We start from the raw sequence: 23,303 nt of genomic DNA on the forward strand, positions 1-23,303 counted from the left end.
ACCAGAGAGCATTTCATGCCATGTTAAATGCTGAAACATGTTTAATGAAGGACACAGCAGGTTGTCTTCAACCTTACATTGTTACCAACAGCTGGAGAAAAATGTGTCATAGCAGGAGAAAAAAATCCTTTTCTAATGTGTTATCACCAGACCATTATGATAATTTGGAAAATTGTTTCAGAACCATTGGAATGATGGGGAAAACCTGACAGTAAATGTCAGAATGTAGCTGTCCCCAGACACATTAATCCCCAAGGAGCAGTGTTGTCAGGACATTTTGTGTTTGGGGTTGTTGTCTTCCATGGCTGCTCTGGCACACAACAGCCAGTTTCAGATACTATGGTTCACACATAAATAAATCACACTATTGTGACAAACATTATCAACGATACCACAGTAATATGCTTGCCACAAAAATGGCAGAATTGCCCAACACTGGCATATTCCAACTGCTCATTCCCATCCTGCTACAGCATTAATGAGATCCTATCTCAATCTGAAATAATGATGTGAAAAAGGTTTAAAAAATCATCACAGAGACCTTCAAGTTGAACAACTCAAGTTGTTGGGTGGAACAAGCATTCAGCTGACATCCCCAGCAGATAAAAATTTCCAGAGAGAGAATTTAATTACTCCCTGAAGATGTCCTTCTGCCTCACATTCTGTTTGCAGAGAACCTGCCACCCAAACTCTTCTGGTCCCATTCATCTTCCTTTGCAGTGTCCTTGGCATGGCATCTTCTGCAGCAGCATCTCAGCACATTTTACAGTTGTTAGGCAATTTAACTTTGGAAAAGTGAATTCTTGAGATGTGCAGAATCTTCCAAAGTCTTCATTTTGCCAAGGGGGAAACCGAGGAGCAAACAGGTTTAAAAAAGCCTTTTTACCATAAAGTTGGTCATCTGTGTCCTTGACATCAAGAATAATCAAAACTTAGCAAATAAGAGTAATTTCTTATGATCTCATACTGCTCTTGCAAGGGAACCAAGAGAAACAGCCCTTGATCATGAAATTTTATCATAAAACTATTTATTGGCAATTTTGGATGCTCCATCCCTAGAAGTGTTCAAGGCCAGTTTGGATGGGGCTTGAAGCAACCTGGTGTAGTGGAAGGTGTCACTGCCCACAGCAGGGGAGGTGGAACTGTTTGATCTTTAAGGTCTCTTCCAACCCAAGCCATTCGATGATTCTATGAACTGTACCTTTGTACAAATTTCAATTCCTATTTTACTCTGGAGTAGTTTTGGTTTAGAAGTAATAAGTCATGTAATCTGACAAAGGATGTTTGGAGAAAAGCATAAAATATGTGATTAAGAATCTTTTGATGCTGTAGAGCTAGGCTTGTTCAGAAATAAATAAAATAGTACTCAAGTAGCCATTTCTATTTGGCTACTGCACAAAGAGATGTTTTTCATACATGTAAAGAGAAAGGTAACTTGGTATGTAAAGTTCCTACCCTGAGGAAGACCTCAAGTCTAAGAGGTCAACTGAGGATTGTTTAATATTGTATAATAGATCTTTTTATGACAATAGAAGCTAAAATACTTCATGAGTCAGTTTCTCAAGGGGCTCAGCATTTTCCTAGGTTTAATGTTGCTGCTCTTCTAACACAAAATAATAAATTAATATAATGGCAGGAAATCTTAAATTATTAATTGACTAATTCCACAATGATAAACACAAAATGGGGTTTAAATGCTGCTGGAAGCACGTACCTGCAGTGTGTGGCTTCTGGAGATGTGGTCTGTTTTGTGCAACCAAGCCTGAAGAAAAGTTTCTGTTTGAGTTTCATGGATGAAAATACAACTATTTAGCTCATTCAGGTTTCAACTCGTGTGGTTTCCAAGACCTATCTCAGGACCAAGGGCATCCTACACGGCAGCAGGGGACACAACTCACTGCATCTGAGCTAAATGCCAGCTAAAGGACAGGGTCAGGGACATCACATCAACACAGCACATAATCCCATATAACCCAGGTACTATTTGAAAAGAGCACCCCACATTTCCTCAGAGAGCTGAGCTGTCTGAATCACACAGGTGTGCTCACCTGTGGGACAGCCTGAGGTGTTCCAACATGGTGACCCAGCACTTTGGAGATGTGCATGCAGCTTCTTTCTCAGCGGATCCCAGTCGTATTCATCTCCATCAGGGATCACCCTTTGGCCTTGAGTCCAGTCCTTGAGTCTTGTGTTCCCCCATACAGAACATCTTACACCAAAGAAGAAGGATGATGCACTGAGACTGCTTCCAAAGAATGGCTCCTGGCCCAGGCTTACCTTTGGATCATGCAAGGCAATTGTCTGGGAGATGAATTGTCATGGTCCAAAACTGTGCTACTGTGCACTGCTGTGCTACTGGTTTTGCAGAACAGCTGGGTACACATCCTCTCCTCTGCTCTGGGCTTGCCCTGGCAATGCTCTAGTAGAGATGCAGCCACAGTGAACACAGCTTTGAAGTGGATGAACCTGGGCTACATCATTTTGACTGTCAGCAGGACTCATTATCCCAGTGTTGGAGCTGGATCACATGGCTTTCTGTCAGTTCAGAACAAGCTCAACTGTGCTTGCAAAATAACATGCAAATTCATCATTACCCAAAGCATTATATAATCAGATCCTCATGCTATAGGAAACAGCATGTTCCAGAAGTCCCTTGGAGTCTGTACATAGGAAACAACATGTTCCAGAACTGCCTGTGAGTTTGTGCAGGGCTGGAACAAAAGTGCAATTGTTTGTTATCCACAGAATTTTACCCAATGTATAGTCATGCATCTGGGAAAACTGAATCAAGAAACTGCTGCTGATCAAAATCTCTCTGATATTGGCAGGAGTGTTTCTACAGACTTAAGTTCTGAACTGTATGCCAAGGTATTGGTACTTCATGCCACTTTATCTTGGACATGCCTATGTGATTGCAATTTTTTATTAAATGCTGTATTGGGTTTGCATGGCCAAACTTTGCTAGTAGGGGGCTACAGGGGTGGCTTTTGTGAGAAGCTGCCAGAAGTTTCCCCAATGTCCAGTGGGACCAATGCCAGCTGGCTCCAAAATAGATGTGCTGCTGATTAAGGCTGGACCTATTAGAAATGGTGGTAATGCCTCTCAGATAACATATTTAAGAAGAATTCTGTAAAAATTTACTGCGCAGATGTAACAGCAGCCAGAGAAGAGCGCAGTGAGAACACGTGAGAGCAGCAGCCCTGCAGACACCAGGGCAGAAGGAGGGGCAGGAGGGGCTCCAGGCACTGGAGCTGAGATTCCCCTGCAGCCCTTGGTGCAGAGTGTGGTGAGGCAGCTGCCCCTGCAGCCCATGGAGATCCCCAGGGATGCAGCGATCCACCTGGAGCCCCTGGAGGAGCCCATGCTGGAGCAGGTGATGCCTGAGAGGAGGCTGTGGCCCTGTGGGAGGCCCCTGGGGAGAGGAGCCCATGCTGGAGCAGCCTGGCCTGGAAAGGGCTGCACCCTGGGGAAATGACCCACCCTGCAGCAGTTTGAGGGGACTGTTGCTTGTGAGATGGACTCACACTGGACAAGTTCATGGAGAACTGTCTCCCATGGGAGGGACCCCATAGTGCAGCAGGGGAACAACTCCTCTCCCTGAGTAGTGGGAGAGGCCACGGAACAGGTCATGACCCCCATTCCCTGTCTCCCTGAGCCTCACTGTGGGAGGAAGTAGAGCTGGGAAGAAGGGAGGGGTGGGGGGAAGGTGTTTTGAAGGTTTACTTTACTACTCATTATCCTGCTCTGATTTCTGAAGAATAAATTCAATTAGTATCTCTAATTTAAATCTATTTTGCCTGTGATGGTATTTGGTGAGTGATCTCTCTCGGTCCTTATCTCAACCCATGAACCCTCTGTTGTATTTTCTCTCCCCTGCTCAGCTGCAGAGGGGAGTGAGAGGCTTCAGTGGGTGCCAGGCATCCAGTCAAGGTCAACCCACTGCAGTCCACTCAAATGTCTGTGTGCTAGAAGACCATGGCAGTATCTCTCCTGCCTTCCCTTCTGCACTGTTTCACAGGTTTGTCTACGCTCCCTGCCAGAGTCCCATTTATTGTCTCTTACTGTGATTAACTCTGATACCTCATGCCACTGCAGTCTGGAGCTGAAAATACTCCCTCCTGCATGGCACATTGCATCCTGGTGTCTTCCAAGACTAAGCCTGACAGAGAGAACTACCATGACATCCAGGAATCTGTCATTCTACAACCAGAGCAGCAGATACAGCAGGACTGAGGAACAGGCAAGAGAGACTTGCAGAAATAAGGCAGCTGCCATCCACTTCCTTCTCATGCTCTTTTCCACCCCTTAGAAGGATCAGGCCCCAGAGCTTACCTTGTCTTTCTTCTTTGGTGAGCCCCTTGGGGTGTTCCACAAACAGCACTGAACACGCTCTGCTTGGACCATCAGGTGGAAGTGGTGCAATCCCAGATGAAACTCTGCTCCAGTCCCATGGGAAGCACGCTACACACAAAGCAGCTCATACACCCCACAGGACACTTCTGACCACTGCAGACATCCTATGAAACTGGGCAGCATTTCTAAAACCTGAAAAAACATTTCATGAAGATACAAAGAGACTTCTCCACTGTCACTGACAAACAGTCTGAGCAGCACTGAGCAACACTGAGAGGGAACACTGAAAATTTCAGAAGATTGAATTCTTGCAATTCAAAGTGCAATGACCAAAGTCTAACTATTAAACCAAACTCATGCCAGGGTTCCAAAAACAAGCCATCTCAGTGGACTAGTTTTGCAAGTATTTATTAGGAAAGTATGAACACTTCACTAATATTTTTATCTCCCCAAAGTGATCCCTACTACAGGAATTTAACAGGTCTCAGTAACTTCAGATCAAACTTGTTCAGTTCATAAGCAAAATGGTGATTTCAGTTCATAAGCAAAATGGTGATTTCTGTAACTAACTTTGCCCATACTCAGGTTAGGCTATAGAAAACTACTCCTGTGTGGTCAGTGCCACAGTCCCCAACATAAGACAAAAGCTGCAGTCTAATTAGCAATTCTGAACAAACTAGGCTGAAATCCTGAGAACTCTGATCACTCAAAAAAAAAAAAAAAAAACCAACAAAACAAACCCAAAAAACCCCAAACCAACAATAAAAATAAGGACATTTTGCTGAGAGACTGCAAAAATGGTCCTAGTTCATCTAAGAGTAGGCTAAAATTAAGATGCTTTCTTTGGTATCAGTGCAAAGTGATTCACTGAACTGGGACTTTAAGGAAGACCAAGGTCATACCCAGCATTTTCAGGTCAGTTCACAGGACTTAAAAAATTCTGGCTTTGGATGAAGGATACAGGATTTTCAACCTTACAAGCATTGCTTCGAGGTATTCTGCATTGAAAGATGAAATTTTAGAGGCTTTTCTCTCTAATATTATCATTGTATGTATTTCTGAAAGCAAAAGCTTTACACATTTGATACAGCTTGCAATGTGTTTGAGTACTTGTGTAGATCCTATGCATGAGTAAAATAACCTCACCATTATTTTTTTAATCAATCACAGAAGACACTGCAATTGCAAATCCAAGTTTTTAACATAAAGTACCACATGTTCAAAGTATTTAATGAATAGTTTATAAAAATCCACTAAAAATCATTATGAATGAAAAGTGTTTCAGCTAAAACTTTGACAAGGATTAAAAAAAGATGAGTGGCCCATATGCTATTCTGGAAGCAGATCCTCTCCTAATTCTTCATCAGCAAAATCATCTTCCTCCGTTCTTTTTCTTGCTGCTGTTTTTGGTCTTTCTGGTTGTGGGCCAAGTGGATCTGCGTAGGAGGCATCTAGGGTTTAAATAAATACATGTGAAACAGTTACAAACTATTTTAGCTTTAACTTTAGCTGGTTTTAAACATACAAAATCAAATTCAAGATTAGGATTTAGCACTACACATCTGTGCCTTTGAAATGCAGACAGAATGAGCATGTGAATGCTGAAGGAGGACAAAACACTGCATTCAGGAACTGAGGCAGGGCACAAGAGCAAAGTTCCAGAGTTCTACTGATGAAAGCCTCTTGCTCTTTTTTCTAATAAATTTCTCTTATTATACTACAGTGAGAAAAAGACTTTGGAAATGTGCAAGGAACAGCAAGACTGATGACTTGTTTGAGGAATGGCTTTTTAGGAAGTACCACATTCCACATGAATTTGAATTTTTAAACCCCTTTGAAAATCCATTCTTATTGAAGAACCTATGACTGCAGAATGGCAAGAACTGACTTAAAGGGCACAGCAGACAGATATTGAAAGTAATATTAACAAGGGCCACATTTCTTAATATTTACAATTACTTTATAGTGAGCTCTGAACCATGAAGCGAAAGCCTCATTTTCATGGGCAAATGTTTCCCCAATTATCTAATTTTACATACTCTTCCAACAACTTATATTTTTTCCTCTCTCCTTATTTCTCCTCTCCCTGAGGACCATGAAATTAGAAAAGGTATAAGATGTCCACTTGCCTATTTCTTTACTGCTGCTACCTTCATAGGGTTCATTTGTTCCAGGCAGAACTTTCAGTTTGGCACTCAGTCTTTCCCCTTTGGTACCACCACTATCTGGGGAACAGGAAAAAAAAAAAAAGACAACATGCTGTTATGTTCTGTGAAACCACGATACAAGAATAACACCACATCAGCTACTACTATCTGTCAAACTGGACTTGGATGAAACCATCTTTTCATGACAGACACAGTACTCATTTGTAGTAGTGGTGTTTAAGACACAGTGGACACTGTGTCCACACACGTGTGTTAGCGTTTTTTAAAAAATATATACAGCCTTATGACTTTGGAGTAAACACATTAAAATATTTCTGCTTCGAATGCTGACATTTCAGTTGCTTATAAATTACAGGCACATTTTGCAGTTAAAATAAGCATGATAAATATATAAACACTGTCACAATGTACACTGGACATTTCCTATGTTTGTGTGCTTACTTACACATCAGTGTGAGCCACCTGCTCAGTACTGTCAAGGTTACATGCAACACTTAAGTTAGCTTTTAATTAGAAGAGCATATTTGCCATGTGCTGTGTGCGTGGCAGCAGGCTCAGCCCATGTGTACAGACCATGCTGGCCCTGCAGCTCGCTGTAAACACTCTGCTGGCAGCTCCCTTTGCAGCAGGGCCCCAAGGAATGTGTCGGCTCCAGGGGCTGCCTCCTGCCCGGACAACAGCAGATTAACATTCTCCTGCCACAGCAGTATTCCAGACACTTGAAATATTCTCTTCACCTCTGATTCTCTTTTTCACATTCATGGCAAGCTTTCAATCTCATCTGCTACAACAAATTTTTATGCAATATTTTTTTACCTGGGAGAAAACATTTTGAGTTTGACTTGGTATATTTACAAGGCAGGATGTGCAGCCAAATAGAGACATGTTCATTTACACCACCAAACAACGTGGGTATTAAAAGTCTTCCATCGTAAGGAGGAAAAATGGCTTTCATTCAGCAAACATTAATTACAAAGTCTGGACTTGGCAACATATTCCCATTGTCTTATTTACTACAAATGTTATTTTAATAGATATTGTTATAATTAAAAGGAAAAAAAACTCCCCCCCAAAGGTCTACAAAGATGACAAACATTTATCTTTCTATAAATACTACCACAGACTTCTGTTTGCTCAACCCTAAACTGGAAGACATCTCTGCTCCAAGAAACACATACAGCCATGTCAAACAGTTCATAAGTTCACAAGACACATACTGCAGTTGAAATTTCAAAGCAAGGAACACATATCTTAATGTACATCCACTTCCCTTGGACCAATTCTCACTGACAGGTTTCATGAAAGAAGTAATATTTGAAGAATTTGAAGAAACAGGGAGAAAACAATGAGTTTTCCTGGAGAGAAACTCAACTAAAGGGCCGTGAAATTTCTAAAGGGCATCCCCTTGATTTGACTGGGCTCTGGAGAGGCCTGTGCAGCAAGGAGGTGAGAGCTGGACTTCAGAGATGCCATGGAGGAAAATGTTTTGAGGAAAATACAAATAATCAATGAGAAAAAGAGTAGGATAGAAATAGGCACAGTCTTGCATAATGGAAAACAATTTTTAACATGATAAATAAAGTTGTAAGGAGCAGTAAAGAGATGCAAAGACAGGAACAATACAGCAGACTACAATAGGGGAAGACTGAGCTGGTTGAAGAAACTCCATAGGTTTAGTTGGTTGGTCCCAGAAAGGAAGAACTGCATGTAATGAAAAGAAAAGAGGAGGAAAATGGCATACCAAATGTTTTCAGCTGTGAAGGAGGAAAACACGTGGATGCTAGCAATGCTACCAGAGGAAGGTGAAAGACTTTATACTAAGTGAAAGAAGGAAGAAAAGGATGGTAGACAAACCAAACTGAGTGGGATTAACAGAATACCCACTAGTTACCTGCACATCTTACTGCCTTAAAAAAATACAATTGAAAACAGAGGCTTCTTTAGATGGTCTAGGATATTCAAGTTTTACTAGGTACATTTAAAAGTAACCTAGTGAAAATCTTTTCTCAGGTGGATCAACAAAGTAACACTGCTCACCTTACTTCTGTATGAGCATTATATCCAGCATTAGAGTGAAGGGAAACAACCCTTCTGGTTAGTTCTTCACACTTAGTTTAGATTAGACTAATATGCAAAACCACATCAAGTCTCTGAGGCCTGCAGTATGCTCTGAGCATACCTGAAGATGAGAAAGAGGAGCACCTTTCATTTTAAAGTGCACCCAGAAGAAATAAGAGGTGCTTGACACCATCTGCATTACATGGAGATGTCAGACAGCAGCTCAGGAAGTGAGATGTCTGGCTCAATGCTTGCTTTCACCTGAGGGAGTTCAAACCCACAGCTCTAGCTTTCACAAGGAATGCCCTAGCTGTTAAGCCATTTGGGGTAAGCTTTTCTTGACACTCTTGCCATGGGATACAGGATTTGGCTGCCAATATGGCAGCTATTAAAAATTCTGTTGACCATATAACATGATCTGCCAGAAGTCTAAATATCATCTTGAAATTACTTTTTGTAGTTCTGTTTGGAGAATCCTCTACATGTTTTTATTTAGCATACATTCACACATAATTTGGCAATATTAAGGAATATAAGCTTGCAATATAGACTTCAGGATTTTGGTATCCTACAGTAAAGAAAACTTCAGAGAAGGAGTTGTTTTTAAAGCATTTTTTCCACAAACACACATACTTTTTGGAGGCAAGTTTTACAATTTCTACTCATCATTCCCTGCTGCTCTCACCCCATCTAGGAAAAAGATTTTATATACATTTTGAATTATGGGAATGAAATTAACTTTTACTAAAGTAATACACAGAAGAAAACAAAGATATCAGTGAGGATGAAAAGCTTTATTTGTAGTCTTTATCTACTAAGAGCGCAGCTTTCAGTGTTAACATCTCTCTGATTGTACCTACAATCAGAGGACTACAGGTAGATATTTCTGAAACTGCAAAATAATTTTCTATTACTGTATTAACTGTAAAAACACCAGCACCTAATTCAAAGTAGCTTTTGAATAATGGAAGACCACTGCTAAACTAAATCGCTCTCTGTATTTAAGGAAACCTGTAATTAATACCCGGTTCTTATTTATTAACTTATTGGGCTTTTATTAAGTAAATTATTACTGTAGCTCATGCAGAGGCCATCCCCACTGTACTCATTTTGGGGTGACAATGTGGACACCTACACATGAAGTGACCACAGGAACACAGCTCCAGATTTCAGTTGAAAAAGCAACAGGAACCGATTAGGCAGAGCTGGTCAATATAAAATCTGATTTACAAATATATTTACTCTGTAAAATCATAATACTTGAGATTTGGATTACCATGCTGACATTACCTTTCCCTCACAGTCTCTGTTAAATAGCCTTAACTAAGGACTATGCATACAAAGACATAAATAATACACTCTGCATGCTGATATCTTTTACAGTGCATTCCTTCCTCTCATCTGTTCAAAAGTCATGGCCATATTACTATATTTAGGATGTTTAAATTATTCTATTAGAATTGTTTCATTCATTTAGAGTTGTTCAATGTTTTACAAAAACTGATTTGAACTAATTCCTTCACATAGAATTTGGATGGGAATTAAAAAGAATAAAAATATAAAACCTAATTTAAAAAATGACCAATTTTATATGGCAGAACAATGAATAATGCAACATATTGCAAAAATAATCCTATTTTGTAATTAAAGTAGTGATACCTAGCAAAAAAGATTCTCCATCTTTTTATGTTTCTGTACTTCCTGTGTCACATGATACCTGTGTGTACTTCAAACCAAAAAATCCATTGTATTTGTATTTATTTTTTTAGAGGAATCTAACTAGTTGCAATTAGAGTGATGACAATATCGCATTGGAAATTCCTCCAGTACCACAAAGGACGTAAATCAGAACTTTTAGTACTATTTTACTCATCAAGAAAAGACATCAAAGGGTAAGATTGTTTGGTAATCTACCTCCTCTGTAAAATCTTTATGAAACAAAGAGCACAGTGGGCTAACTCTCCAATAACTCCAGAATGTGTTTTAAGTTCAGCTCGGTGTATCTTTCATACCTGGGATGAAGACACCATCTTTGGAGAAGAATTGGCATTGGTTTGACCAAAGAGAAGAGTAAGTTCAGTGCAGAAGGCAGAATAATATATTAAAACTGTGAAACAGCATGGGAAGTAGATGCAATTTATAACTTCACTGCTGTTCATTTTGATTTGAAATTCTGTTGAATGACAGTTGTTTGTGGTGTGTTAGTTCAGCTCACTCCTTAGGTGAGCTCAGAGCAGAAAACAGACTAAGATGTTCTCTTCATTTCAACAGATTTTCCCTTCTCCATTAATTAAGAAAACTTTTTTCTATTCTTCACACACAGCCAATGGAACCCTCCCAAAACGACTTGTAATTAATGAGGCATCAACAGGCACACAAAGCCTAGCAAATATAAATGATTGCCATGTCCTGGCTGCAGAGTAACAAGAAAATCTCATCTTTATCACAGTCAGGATTATCTGGGATGCCTACAGCTCAAACATCTAAAACATACTTCCATAATATATAAGGAGATTCCTCTGGGATGGTAAAGCGTGTTTGAATATGGGAAATCTTTGGGGATGGACAAACTGACACAGCCACCAGTGAAATGAAAAAGGGAAAAGACACCTAAATTATTCCCATGTGGTTTATTTTCCAAATCCATCCTGACAGGCCTAGGTAACAAGGAGAATGCAAAGTACTCAGCCTTTCCTCTTCTGAATTCAAACACTGCTTCTGTGGGCTCCTGTCCGAGACTGCACGGCTCCTCTCATCCAGCACAGAACTCCCCATTCAGTGAGCTGGGCAAATGCAGAGACCAAGTAAACACTGCCATGGGAATGGATTCCTTAATGTCACACTTTGCACTATCTACACTTATAAAGGCATTATGCTATCAATCAGGAAAAATTCCTTATGCTGGTAAAAACCACAGTGCACCAACTGCTAACTTCTGGATATTACAATCATGTATCTGCAAAACACAAAAAAGTGGGTATGAAAACAAGAAAAAATTAATGGAAAGAAAATCTTTGAGAACTGCCTAAACTCAGATGTTACTGTTAGCTTCCTTCAAGGTTTCATGGTATTGTGGTTTTGGGTTTTTTTTCTCCTTTTTAAAATTAAAAACAAAAAATAAGATTAACAGGACTGTATCAATGTCATTTGCTTCCAACATGACCTAAGTAAGATTGAAAATCATAAATCTGATAATTGTGGGGAGAAGAAAATTTCCCTTTTTATAGTGAGTGACAAATGTCTTCAATTTTGGGTAGGGATTTTAGATTTAATGCTTATCTCTCTCAGGACAAGAGCAGACTTTAACTGACATTGATATATAGACGTCAGTTTTCTTGCTCTCTCTGTTCATTCTGTCTACCATTCATGCACACACCAATTACATTGCTGAAATTGTGCTGTGGTGCATCTCACACACCTTTCTGTTTTAATTTATACTGGCAAAGTACTGTGCCTGTAAAGTATGCCCTGTGAAGTACAAACCTTGCTGGCTTAGTTCGCTTTCTTCTTAGCTTCCTCTTTAAAAGCAATTTTAGATCATATTTCCTAAAACAAGGAAACCTGAATTATTAATACTCTTAATATAAATAATTGTATGGGGACAAAATATTTGGGGGGGAAAAATCTCATAGGAATGCTGACAAGTATGAGGACAGTGAGCTGCTAAGAGGAAAGAAAAAAAAACAGGCATCATACTTAAAATATTTGGAATGCATAAGACTTCAGTTAGCTAGTAAGTACTTTGATTTAGCTAGTAAGTACTAAACTAAGGAGGATTCCATGCTTCACTGGGTTCAGTAATGTTGGCAAATGCCTCATACAGTATAGGAAAATGAACCCTTTTGGTCTTGGCAACACCACTGGAAAACACTAACCTTAAAATGTATACATTTATTTTTTTTCCTCTCCTTTTGAAGTCAATAATTTACCAAAAGCATACTAATATTATGAAATAAAATAACTCATGTTTATATTTCATACGTATCTTCACACAGGCCACGCACAGGAATTTATAAAACTGCAAATTACAGCTCATAACCCAGGTGAACAAAGCCAAGCTTTGGACAAAATAAAATGTTTGGGTGTTCAGGTGTCTATTAGTCACCCTTAGTACAATGTGGACAAAATACAGCCCAGTCCTTAACATCTGATGCTGTGAGTGTCCAGGTTCTTCACTGATAAGGCTCCCTAGAGCCAACATTACAGTTAAAATGTGCCCAGTGCCTTTGACTCATTCTAAAAATACATATAAGCAGTGCAGCTCACCACAACTTTAATTAAGAATCCCAGCAGGAAGTTAACTCTAGGCTCAGTACAGGACCTTCTTTGTACCTTTGCTTGTTTGCCAAGTCATTTCCAGAAAGGCTGGATCTCTGGCATTGAATTTCTATAATGAAGACTTCTCAAACATGCTCTTACACAGACTTGTTCCCAAACTGTTTTTTTCAACTCTTTCATGTATTTGACATAATATGTTAAACTCAACAATCTAAGAATTACTGATAGGACAAATTCTAGGTCAACACTTATCGTTCTTAACCTCTCATCCCCTTTCTTATTGTTTTAAAATTTAAAAAAAAAGAAAAAATTAAAAAAGGAAGACAACTTTCGATAGATACTTGTGTCTTTAAAAGAAATACTGACAAACTGGTAGTTTTTGGGATTTAGGTTGTCTTAGCATCCTTTCAGCACAAGCATTAGGTACACCTTCTTTTGCTGAATTACTCTCTCCCTCCTGAAACATGCCCCTTTTTCATGAATGAGGGGGGGGATAATTACAAAACAGAGCTGGAAGAGACCCTTTGTGTCATTTCCCTACACACCTGATGCAAAGTTTTGCACAGCTGCAAATACCCTTGCCTGTTACCAATGCTGCTCTTCATTTCTACTTGCTGGATGCTGAAGTGGATTCCTCTTAATGACAGAGAACAGGGACCAATCCTGCCTCACAGTGCTGCTTTGTTGGCACCTCCAGCTGGCTGCCTGATCACAGGGTTTATGTAACAAAGCAGGGCCCAGAAACTCTCCATCCTCTTCCACCCTGCTCTGCTGCTTAAATAAAGACTTACTTTGGCCTGAGGCCCAGAACAGGTAAAATTCAATCCTAGGTGAATGGTTGTTTCTTCCATACATCAAGAAATTATTTAAAAGTTTCTCTAGTGAAACTACTGAGCTGGAAAAGGAATGAGATCTCTTTCAAGCACCTAACACTCACTCTTAGGTTTCTCACTCAGAAAATCCAGGGAAGCAGTCTTCATAAATGTAACAGCATTCTAAGGTCATCTTCAGATTACATTAGTAATTGCCATGACTTTTCCTGACCCTATAGAATTTGATAAGTGTAGTAAAATATCTGCTATGTAGGTGGAGAAGTAAAATCACCAAATAAGAAAAAAAAATCATAAAATATTTCTCTGTAAAAGGAAGGGAAGAGAAGCAAGAATTTACTGGGCATATCTTCTAATGAAATCCACTGATATCAAGATAAACCAAAAGCAGGACACAAATAAACCATTTCCTTTTTGGGTTAAAATATGGGGTTTTGGTTGGTTGGGTTTTTTTTCAGGTTTGGTTTGTTGTTTATTTTGCAGGTAGTTGAAGTAGCCTGAAGTCTTCTAGTTTCCTTAGAACAGCAGTGGGGGACTGTTAGGTTTACATTACTAATTTCATGGATTTAATAATGGGAGGGAAAAATCATTTGCCCTGCAATACACAGGCTACCTAGTGCAGAGAAGACAATACAGGGCAGTTTCCTGACTGACATTGCAGGAGTTTTACATTTATGGAAATCAGGACTGCAAATTTATAGCAGCAGGGAAACTGAGTGTCCAGAGAGGAAGATTTCTGCTAGGGAAGACTCCAGAACTTCAGTTCTGCTACCCAGAGATAAGGGGAAGGATGAGCTCAAAGGTAGTAAAGGGTATGTTATCCTTAATACAGAGCTGGCTGCACAGAACAATCTGCTGAACTTGTAACAAACACCTACCATAGCAGATTACACAGTGGCCACAAAATTCCTTTTCCTTCATGTTAAATAAAGAAACAATGAATTTCTAATTTCCATGACTTATGTGTTCTGTTTTGTTGTAACACATGATTCCTTTTAGTAAATATTCCAAAGTTAAAAATGTTCAAATACCAAGTTAATGGGATAAAAACACTCATGTCCACGGTACTGAAAACAAGCAGAAATTTAGCTTTAGGCATACAATAAGGTCTGTATATAAAACATAAATGTGGGACCACATCCATGCTACTGTACCAGGTGCAATGAGAAAATCAAAAAGTATGAAACAAAGTTTCTGAAGCCCTCACATATTACTCAGTGCATATTTGTGTGTGTTTCAGGATGAAAGGAGGCTTTAGAAACACTTTCAGAAAATCTGTTTCCTTCAGGGTCCTGTCAAAACTGATATTTAAGCAGAGGCCTTGACTACTTACCACCACTTCCCTCTTTGCGGCTCCGCACGGCTCCCTCTTTGCCCTCTCTGCCAGATTTAACGCGCTGCATGACAGTGGAAAAGGTTTGAAAAGAACAGAACAAAAAAACTCATTTACCAATATATATTAGAGAAAATGATTGAAAATTAAACTCAGCTTGTTAATAAAGCAGTAGAAGAATGTTAAACTAGACTCACTACACTGTAACTACTAAAGGTTGCTTTTCAACACATAAAATTGTCCTTAAAATCAGGGTTAAATCCAATGTTTATATAAAACAAGAGTTCTCTGAAATTCAAATGGAATATCTCAGTAAATTATTTTTCTTCAGATAAAATTTATAAAAGGAATGTGCCTAAAAATAGTTCAGATGTTTTTTGCATAGTACAGCTGAAAAAACAGGCAACACAGCCCTCCTTGCATGAGTTCAAAGTAGCCTCTGCCCATTAACATCTTGTAAATCCCACAAGCATTTTATTATTGTAAAGACTCAAAAGGGAGAAGTGGGGGAATCTATAAAAAGAACTATTCACCCTATGCATCTTGGATTTTGAATTTTTGGCACAGAACTGTATTTCACACCAAAATTTAATTTGCTGTTGAGTGTTAAATGCAAGATAAAGGTGAAGGTAAATACTTTAAAAGCTGTGTTTAAAAAGTCAGCTCTCTTGCATGGGGGAAGATACCATAAACATTTCCCAGCTGTGTTTTTTTGAGTGTTATTTGAAAATTTTAACAGTTTATCAAAGCAATACCTTTGTATGACATGGCGGACTTAGATCTTGTGGCAAAACACCAGATTTCTTATGCATACATCTTGTCAATTATCAGACAGGACACCTCAGTGAGGGACTTTTTGATAGGTAGGTATAAGAACTTGATGTTTAAAGCACTCAGCTATTAATAAAGTATCTCTGCATCTTACTTCAAAATAGGAATTCAGGATCTGATTAAAAGACACATCATGTCTCCAGGTGAATTACTATAAATTCTTCACTCATTTTTCACCAGAAAAATATCATGAAGTCTGGCAAAGTTGGAATGATACCAAAGTAGTGAAAGAACTTCCAAGATTCATGCCAACAGAAAAAGGAAGAACTCTTAAATCAAAACCCACAGGAGTCAGACAGGAAAGCATTGAGCCTAGTGTGAAACCAGGACTGCTCTTGGAGCAATTCAGTCTGGGACCAGAATTTCTCACACTTTTTTATTTGCTTTGGGAAATCCTCAAGCCTAAAATATGTTCTCTGAATTTTGGATTAAATATCCTTTTCACAGCCCAGTGAAGTAGCATATACCAATCCTTCAGGAAGCCTGTCCAGACTCTCCCAACTGTTGAATGACTGACAGCAAGTCTGACAGCAGCTCAGCTTCTGTCCACCCAAGGGAAGCAGTTCCTATGTGATGGTGCCCTCTTGGCATTTACACCCTAGGACCTTCCTCCCAAAATATAACATAATAACTACAATTTAAACATATGATTAACTCCTGTAAAATTCCAAGTGAGTAGTTTGTAAGTAATCCCACACTAAAAGCAGACATTAAAAATAGGTTTCCACCCTAAAAATGCCTATTTCTCCCATGACTGCAAAAGACATTTGGGATGGTTAGCCCAGATGTGGATGCCTGAAGGCAAAGGCAGTAAGGCCCCTGCAGCATTTGCACCTCTCATCACTGCTCCTCAGCACAGCCCATCAGCTCCCTCTCAGCCATTAAGCTCACTGAAGGGAAATGAACAGTAATGTGTGTGCACAGCAGTGCCAAAGAGGCTCTGTGAACTTTGACACTATTACCTGTCTTTTTTAGAGTAAAACATGAAAAAGGAAGACTAATGCAGTAAAAAACCCCAATCAAACAAACAAAAACAAAAGATGCCAGCTCCCACCCCCACCATCCCTCCAACATTCCAACATATGAAGGTTGCAGTAAAAACTAAATGCTGTGAGAAGCAGGGAGAAAAATTTCTACAGGGAATGAACTCCACAGATGTTCCCAGATTCTTGGCTGGAAGTATTTAACAACTTGTCCATATTTGAGAACTGAGGGAAATAAGTACTCCAGAATATTTATTTTGGTATAAACTCCATGTGGATATACTTATTCTGGAAAAACAATGCCAAAATAGAAAATTTTGATAAATTTCTATAGGAAGACAAAGTCTATGTGCAGACTGTGAAATGCAGGTATACTATCCTAGCATTTTACCTATTTTGTCTTTACTGGGTGCAATTGAGAAACCAAGGGTTAGTCTAAAATTGGGAGCAGGAATTGAACTGTATCTGGTACTGTTAACTGAAACCAGTATTCCTATTGGAAACTTAGGTGGTGAAATATTAAAATTTGGTGATTTTAGAACTAGAAAGTATAGTTTATTACTGTATGGTCATGGATGACAGAAGGAACTTAGTAAAAAAAAAACTCTAGTAATTTCCAAAGCCAGATGGCACAGAGAAGACTAAAAATCACACACCCACCCCCAACCAAGAAATAAACAAAAAAACCTTCCCAAACCCAAAATCAGAGGATGGGAACCCAGATGTAACATCAATAGCAAAAGAAGGAACTGCAGGGCTATTGTTTGCAAGACAGCACTGATGTACAGATTGTCACAGAAAGATATTCCAGTACTAATGCAGGACAGCTGCATACTGAATCACAGTGTGCCCTGAAACATCTTTCCTTAGAGTCTTTGCTCTTTTACCAACTACAACAGTGTTCATTATTAAGAAAGCTGTGTCAGTGGGTTCCTTGGGAGCAGAAGAAGTTGTTCCTTTCCTTTGGGAGGAACTTGAAAAGTTTTGAGAGCGTGGCAGAGGAGAAAGGCAGAAGGAGGAGATGGGAGCATGTCCCACCAAGACAAGGAGCAGCAAGAAGGACCAGAAAGCAACTGATCAGACTTCAGAGGTGCTGAAGAGAGTGTACTTGGAACCACAGGGGCAGAATTTTGCTCCCATTCAGAGCTTAGGCTGGAAACACTGGCCTGTCTGCAGGAATGAAGTTGACAGAACTGACAAGAAACCTGTTGTATTTTTATTATTGACTGTGGTTTTTAGGGGGCACAAAGGAAAGAGGCGTGTTTGTCTGGTGTTTGTTTGGGTTTTTTAAACTTACTGCATTTCATTTTATCTGCTTAAATGAAAATCAGTTTAGTTTAAATTACAGTACGATCAGGCTTATTCAAAAGGCTTAATTAATTTTTTTTTTCTGGGTAACACACTAGAGGGAATATTTAAGCAAATCTATCTTAAAGCTTTGACTAATTAAAAGCGCCATCACAGAAACCCTATCTGATCTGCTCTACTCTGCCCTACTGATACTCCAGAATTGTGTGTCCAGTTCTGGAGCATCCAGTGTAAGGATGGCCCTGTTGGAGAGGGCCCAGAGGAGGACCATGAAGATGAAAAGAGAGCTAAAGCACTTCTCCAGTGAAGACAGGCTGAGAGGGTTGAAATTGTTCAGCCTGGAGAAGAGAAGACCCTGGGGAAATGTTGTAGCCTTTCAATACTTAAAGGGGTCTTAAAAGAAATATGGGGACAGACTTTTTACTAAGCCCTGTGGTGGCAGGACAAGGAATAATGGCTTTAAACTGAGAAAGGGTAGAGAAGGAGAAAAAAGTATGTTGAGGATGTTGGGACACTGGAACAGATTGCCCAGAGAAGCTGTGAATGACCATCCCTGGAAATGTTCAAAGTCAGATTTGATGGGGCTCTGAGCAACCTGATAATGGAAGGTGTCCCTGCCCACAGCAGGGGCTTGAAACTAGATAATCTTTCAATGTTCCTTTCAACCTAAACCATTCTGCGATCCTGCTTTGCAAGGTTAGTGTTGTGACAGGATAGAGTCAACACACTCTTAAAGAGGAATACTGCAATTCAAGACACAGAGGGAGCTTCCCACATCATGGCTGAGTTATGGTCACTGTTAAAGCCTGAACAGTCTAAACCAAGTGTGCAATAACTTGTTCAACCACAAGTCTGTGTTGGAGCCCACTGACACTTCTGTCATTCAGGTATGACTTGATGAATTCGCTTAACACAAAGAAGTCAGAATGAAAAACCCCCATAATTTAAACGTAATTTTTATGTTACTAAAATCTTAATTTACTTCGAGGATTTAAACTTTTAAATAGTCAATCAGTAGCTTTTTCCTCACCAGAAAGTAATGAGTTTGGGAAAGCTCTTGCTTCCCATATGAAAATAACAGAAAGAGACATGACAATTTTTAGCTTTTTTTAAATTGTATTCAAATATTAACTTTTGTAAAGAAAAAAAGGTGTTTTCTTTAAAGTCCTTGACATTGCCCATCTACAATTAATGCCTTCAGTGTAGAAAAAAGCCCAGAATTACATTCAAAGAAATGGCCTTTCTTCTCCAGGGACCTCTCTCTCTAGTCAACTATAAAATAAACCAGTTCCAACTGGTTTTGTTGGTGAGCTTTCTCAAGTAAAGCACTGAGGTATTTAAAGTTACTGCAACAAAGTATGTGTATCACTGACACTGAAGTGATCAGAAACCAAGCAAAGGCCATTTAGCACACTTCAGTGAATCTCTTTATTGGGAGTTCTGCAGAATAGGTACATTATACCTGGTCATCTGTTTTGCTTACTGATACAATTATGGGGAGACATAAAGGAATATCAATCCCATACAGCTGTTAACTGTTTTCTTTGGTCCATTTTCCCAAGTGCTTTGAATTTTACAGTTACTGAAAAGCCCAGTCAGTACACTTCAGCTAGCCCCTCAAAGTGTGGTTGTAGCATAAAGCTGCAATCCTTCAGTCAGTTTCCCCTGTGAGTTTCATTTTTAAAGTGTCCCCGTGCTCACAGGCATACTCAGGCTCGCTGGAACTTAAGCAGAAGCAGCCAAGAATGCATGTGCACATGATCTGTCATCAAAAGGGACCAATAAGTGTTAGTAGAGCAGAGTAAATTAGTTAATACTTAAAGTATCCTAATGTGACTATGTAGATCTGAGGCAATTCTCTGGATAGGCAAACCAAGCTTGAATATTTTGCATGGATAATGCTTTTCAAACAAGCAGCTGTTTTTAATTTTAAAATCTTATTTTATCACCAGAATAGCAAGAAAACAATGCACGAGTGCACACACACACAAACATGAGCTCACTCCTCTGAACAGAACACAAGTTATGATCTCATACCTTTCACAGCCTGTTACTTTTCCATGGAATTCTTTTCTTTTCTTTTTTTTAAATTGGCACTCACATGAATAGTTTACTTCTACCTATATAATATGTCAGTGCTGCAGTTTTGTATATAATGAAAAAGGAGTTCTTTTACATGGACAAATTCTTAGGCTTCCCATCTCTCCCTATAGTTGCATTACTACTTGGCTCATAAATCCACTGAAGTATTAAATAAAATCTGGCAAGTGAGTAGGAAAGACGACATTCCACAGACATTGAATTATGCGAGTGGCTCTGGCATTCCCTCATGTCCACATAGTCCATCTTTCACTAGTATTTAAAAATCACAGAAAATCTGGTGCTCAGAAACTATTCAGACAGATCAGTAATTTAAAACTAAGTCTCCCAAACCCCAAAATATAAGCTTCTGTAAACCAGGAAGTTAACAACACATTTTGTCTTGAAGCATCATAAACATTACTTTAGCTTCACCTACCTTTGCAGCAATACTGTGTAATACACACAGAAACAAACTTACCTGCTCTCTGATTTCTTTTAATTTTTCTGCTTTCTTGAGCTTTGTTATGTATTCCTGGACTTCTTTCAGCCCCATGTCTGTGCAGAGACGAACTAAAAATCTGAGGCCTAATTGGAAAGTAAAGCATTGTTAGAAAAGGATTTACAAGCAGCTCAAACTACAAGTGCACCCTGACAGAACTGGACATGCAGAATGGCAAACAGTGCAGATAACAGCAAACAAGGTGACTCCAGTCCATATCACTACACAAGTTGTGATAATTTGCAAGTAATTCAATATTGTCTCTGTGTCCTAATCCATGAACAGTACAGATACCATCAGTGTAAGTAGCAGGCAAAAGGCAGACTAACTATTTTGGCTCAGAACTCTTGACATTTGCAAAATATTTTGGAAGCTGGAAAGCAGAGAAATGATACTACAATATTACTAAGGAGCTGCTATCAAGAGAATTTTGTTGAAAACAATTTTGCAAATGCCAAGTGAATAAAAATATTTTTTTCCTCTGTCTGTGGTTGATTTTTAAAGAGTAATATTTATAGAATTAAGAAACCCCAACAAAGCTGACATAAAAATCAAATGTAACCGTATGATTGAACTAAAAGAATCCCTGAAAAACATTCTCCTGAGACACTCTACCAAACTCTGAAAACACTGTTGGTATTCCTATGTGCTTGTTAACATTCCTTTCAAAGAACTGAAGCAGAAACAAGCAGGACATGATCCATTCTCTCCAGACTGCTTTCACAAACATGTTATTTCATTTTGTGCTAAGTTAGTTTTCTGCTGGTTTAGGAAGCCCATGCTCAGGGACGGATGAGGGAAGAACCATTGTTTCAGCAGTAGAAAACTTAGATCAGTTAAATTGTCTTGCCTAACTCCTGTCTCCATTTGTGAAATTTGTAGAAACTATGTTCAGAAACATATTTGCATTCTAAAAGGTTTACTAGATGCTCCTCTGAAATATGTGTGAGCAACAGGAACATGACATTTTGCATATAACTTTAAGGAATTACAGCACTGAATTTCACTTGTACAAGAGAGCTGTGATTCCTCTTTAAAAAAGCAATACGTTTGTTAAAGCAGAATGATACAATTTTAAAATAAAATACAATGACTGTTCTTCCCACATTGCATCTGAAAGCACAGACTCGTTGGCAACAACCTTGTATTTTGGAATTTGTGAGGCACGGTGTGGGATGGAAGAGAATGTTTACACAACCACTGGCAACCCTTATTTTCTACAGGGCTTTTTTATTTACAGTACAGGTGTGACTGATTTTACAAAATGTCTTACTCTTCAAAGTTGTGTTTCCTGCAGTTTAGTTTGAAATCCTCTATGGATTTTCCAGAGACTGGGTGACAAGCTATAGTTAAAAACCCAGCAACAAAATCTCATTCTCAATGTTTTTTCTGGAAACCCTGACTTTGATAAAACTTAGCAATAACATTTTCTCATATGTAGAAATTTACAGCAGGAGTTTCAACTCACAGGAAACAGAAGTACAAATACATACATTTTTTCAGAAGAAAGATTAAATGAGTAACATAGTTATAAAATCTAGGACATATGTATGAGAACTCATCCAATGCAACTCAGTTAAAGTTTCTTTCCATTGCTGTTCTTCAGCATTACCCTCATATTTCTTAAATCACACATCAGTGTTGTCACAAAAACCATGCAGCATTAGCATGAATAAAAATATTAGTTAATGGAAGTATTTTTGTATGAAAAACACATCTATGATTACTAACACACCTATTCAATGTAACAAAGTTTCCTTTGATAGTTGCACCACAGAATGAGACAACTTACATTCAACATTCTCTGGGAATTTTCTGTGAATGACTTTGTATTTCTCCAAAGCTTTCTGGTAGTTGCCTGCAAACAAAACAAACATCTCCTATCCACACATTCAAATATAAAAAAGAATATTTGATGAGAAACTGGAATACCTTAACATCAATTCATCTTTATAATTAATGATTTAATATTGTAGGACTAAATTTGTAAGAACAAACTTAACATTCTTTATTAATGGATAGTAAAAATTAAAAGCATCTGAAAACAGTCCAAATTACTCTGTAAATAACAGAGTTAATGAGGAGGAGGTTACTGATTTTTGGGGTGTTTTTTTTTGACCTTCCTCTATGACACCATTGTTGCAGTGTCTCACCATGCTCACAATGAAAAATTCCTCCCTTATGCCCAGTGTAAATCTACTCTTATTCAGTTTAAAACTGCTGCTCCATGACCTGGAACTGCAGACCCCAGTCTGTCTCCATCCTTCCCACGAAACCTTCTCATTATTCTCCCAGCTGAACAACCCCAATGAATTACAAAAAAATGTTACAAACCTGAAAGCAATAACAAAAAAGTTACAGAACTTACCACTTCTTCTGTAGCAACTGGCAACCATCAGCTGCCATTTCACTTGTGTTGGCCTGCATATAAACAAAACAAAATCACATACACTGCCAAACAATGAATGAGCAAAATAATCTGCATAGCACTGGTAAAGACCTACTATTTACCTACTAATCAATGTTTCACCTAGCATGTTGCCTTCCTAGAAAGAATGTATCCTGCTCAGCTCACACACT

The 23,303-nt window shown here is 38.8% G+C and overlaps 1 protein-coding gene across 4 annotated transcripts in view; it reads right to left on the bottom strand.

Annotated features, from left to right (window-relative positions):
* Positions 1–4,745: 4,745 nt before the first annotated feature.
* Positions 4,746–23,303, bottom strand: part of IFT88 (intraflagellar transport 88) — a 42,916-nt gene continuing 24,358 nt past the window's right edge. For all 4 annotated transcript variants that reach the window (XM_058045664.1, XM_058045667.1, XM_058045666.1 and 1 more), the window contains 6 exons: positions 23,092–23,144; positions 22,516–22,581; positions 20,703–20,809; positions 15,021–15,084; positions 6,483–6,578; positions 4,746–5,804 (listed from right to left, as the gene is read on the bottom strand). In XM_058045664.1, the coding sequence (XP_057901647.1) occupies positions 5,683–5,804; positions 6,483–6,578; positions 15,021–15,084; positions 20,703–20,809; positions 22,516–22,581; positions 23,092–23,144 (508 nt within the window). In that variant the 3' untranslated portion in view covers positions 4,746–5,682. The remainder of the gene's footprint in view (positions 5,805–6,482; positions 6,579–15,020; positions 15,085–20,702; positions 20,810–22,515; positions 22,582–23,091; positions 23,145–23,303) is intronic.

This window comes from Melospiza georgiana, chromosome 2, assembly GCF_028018845.1.
Source record: "Melospiza georgiana isolate bMelGeo1 chromosome 2, bMelGeo1.pri, whole genome shotgun sequence".
Taxonomy (NCBI): domain Eukaryota; kingdom Metazoa; phylum Chordata; class Aves; order Passeriformes; family Passerellidae; genus Melospiza; species Melospiza georgiana.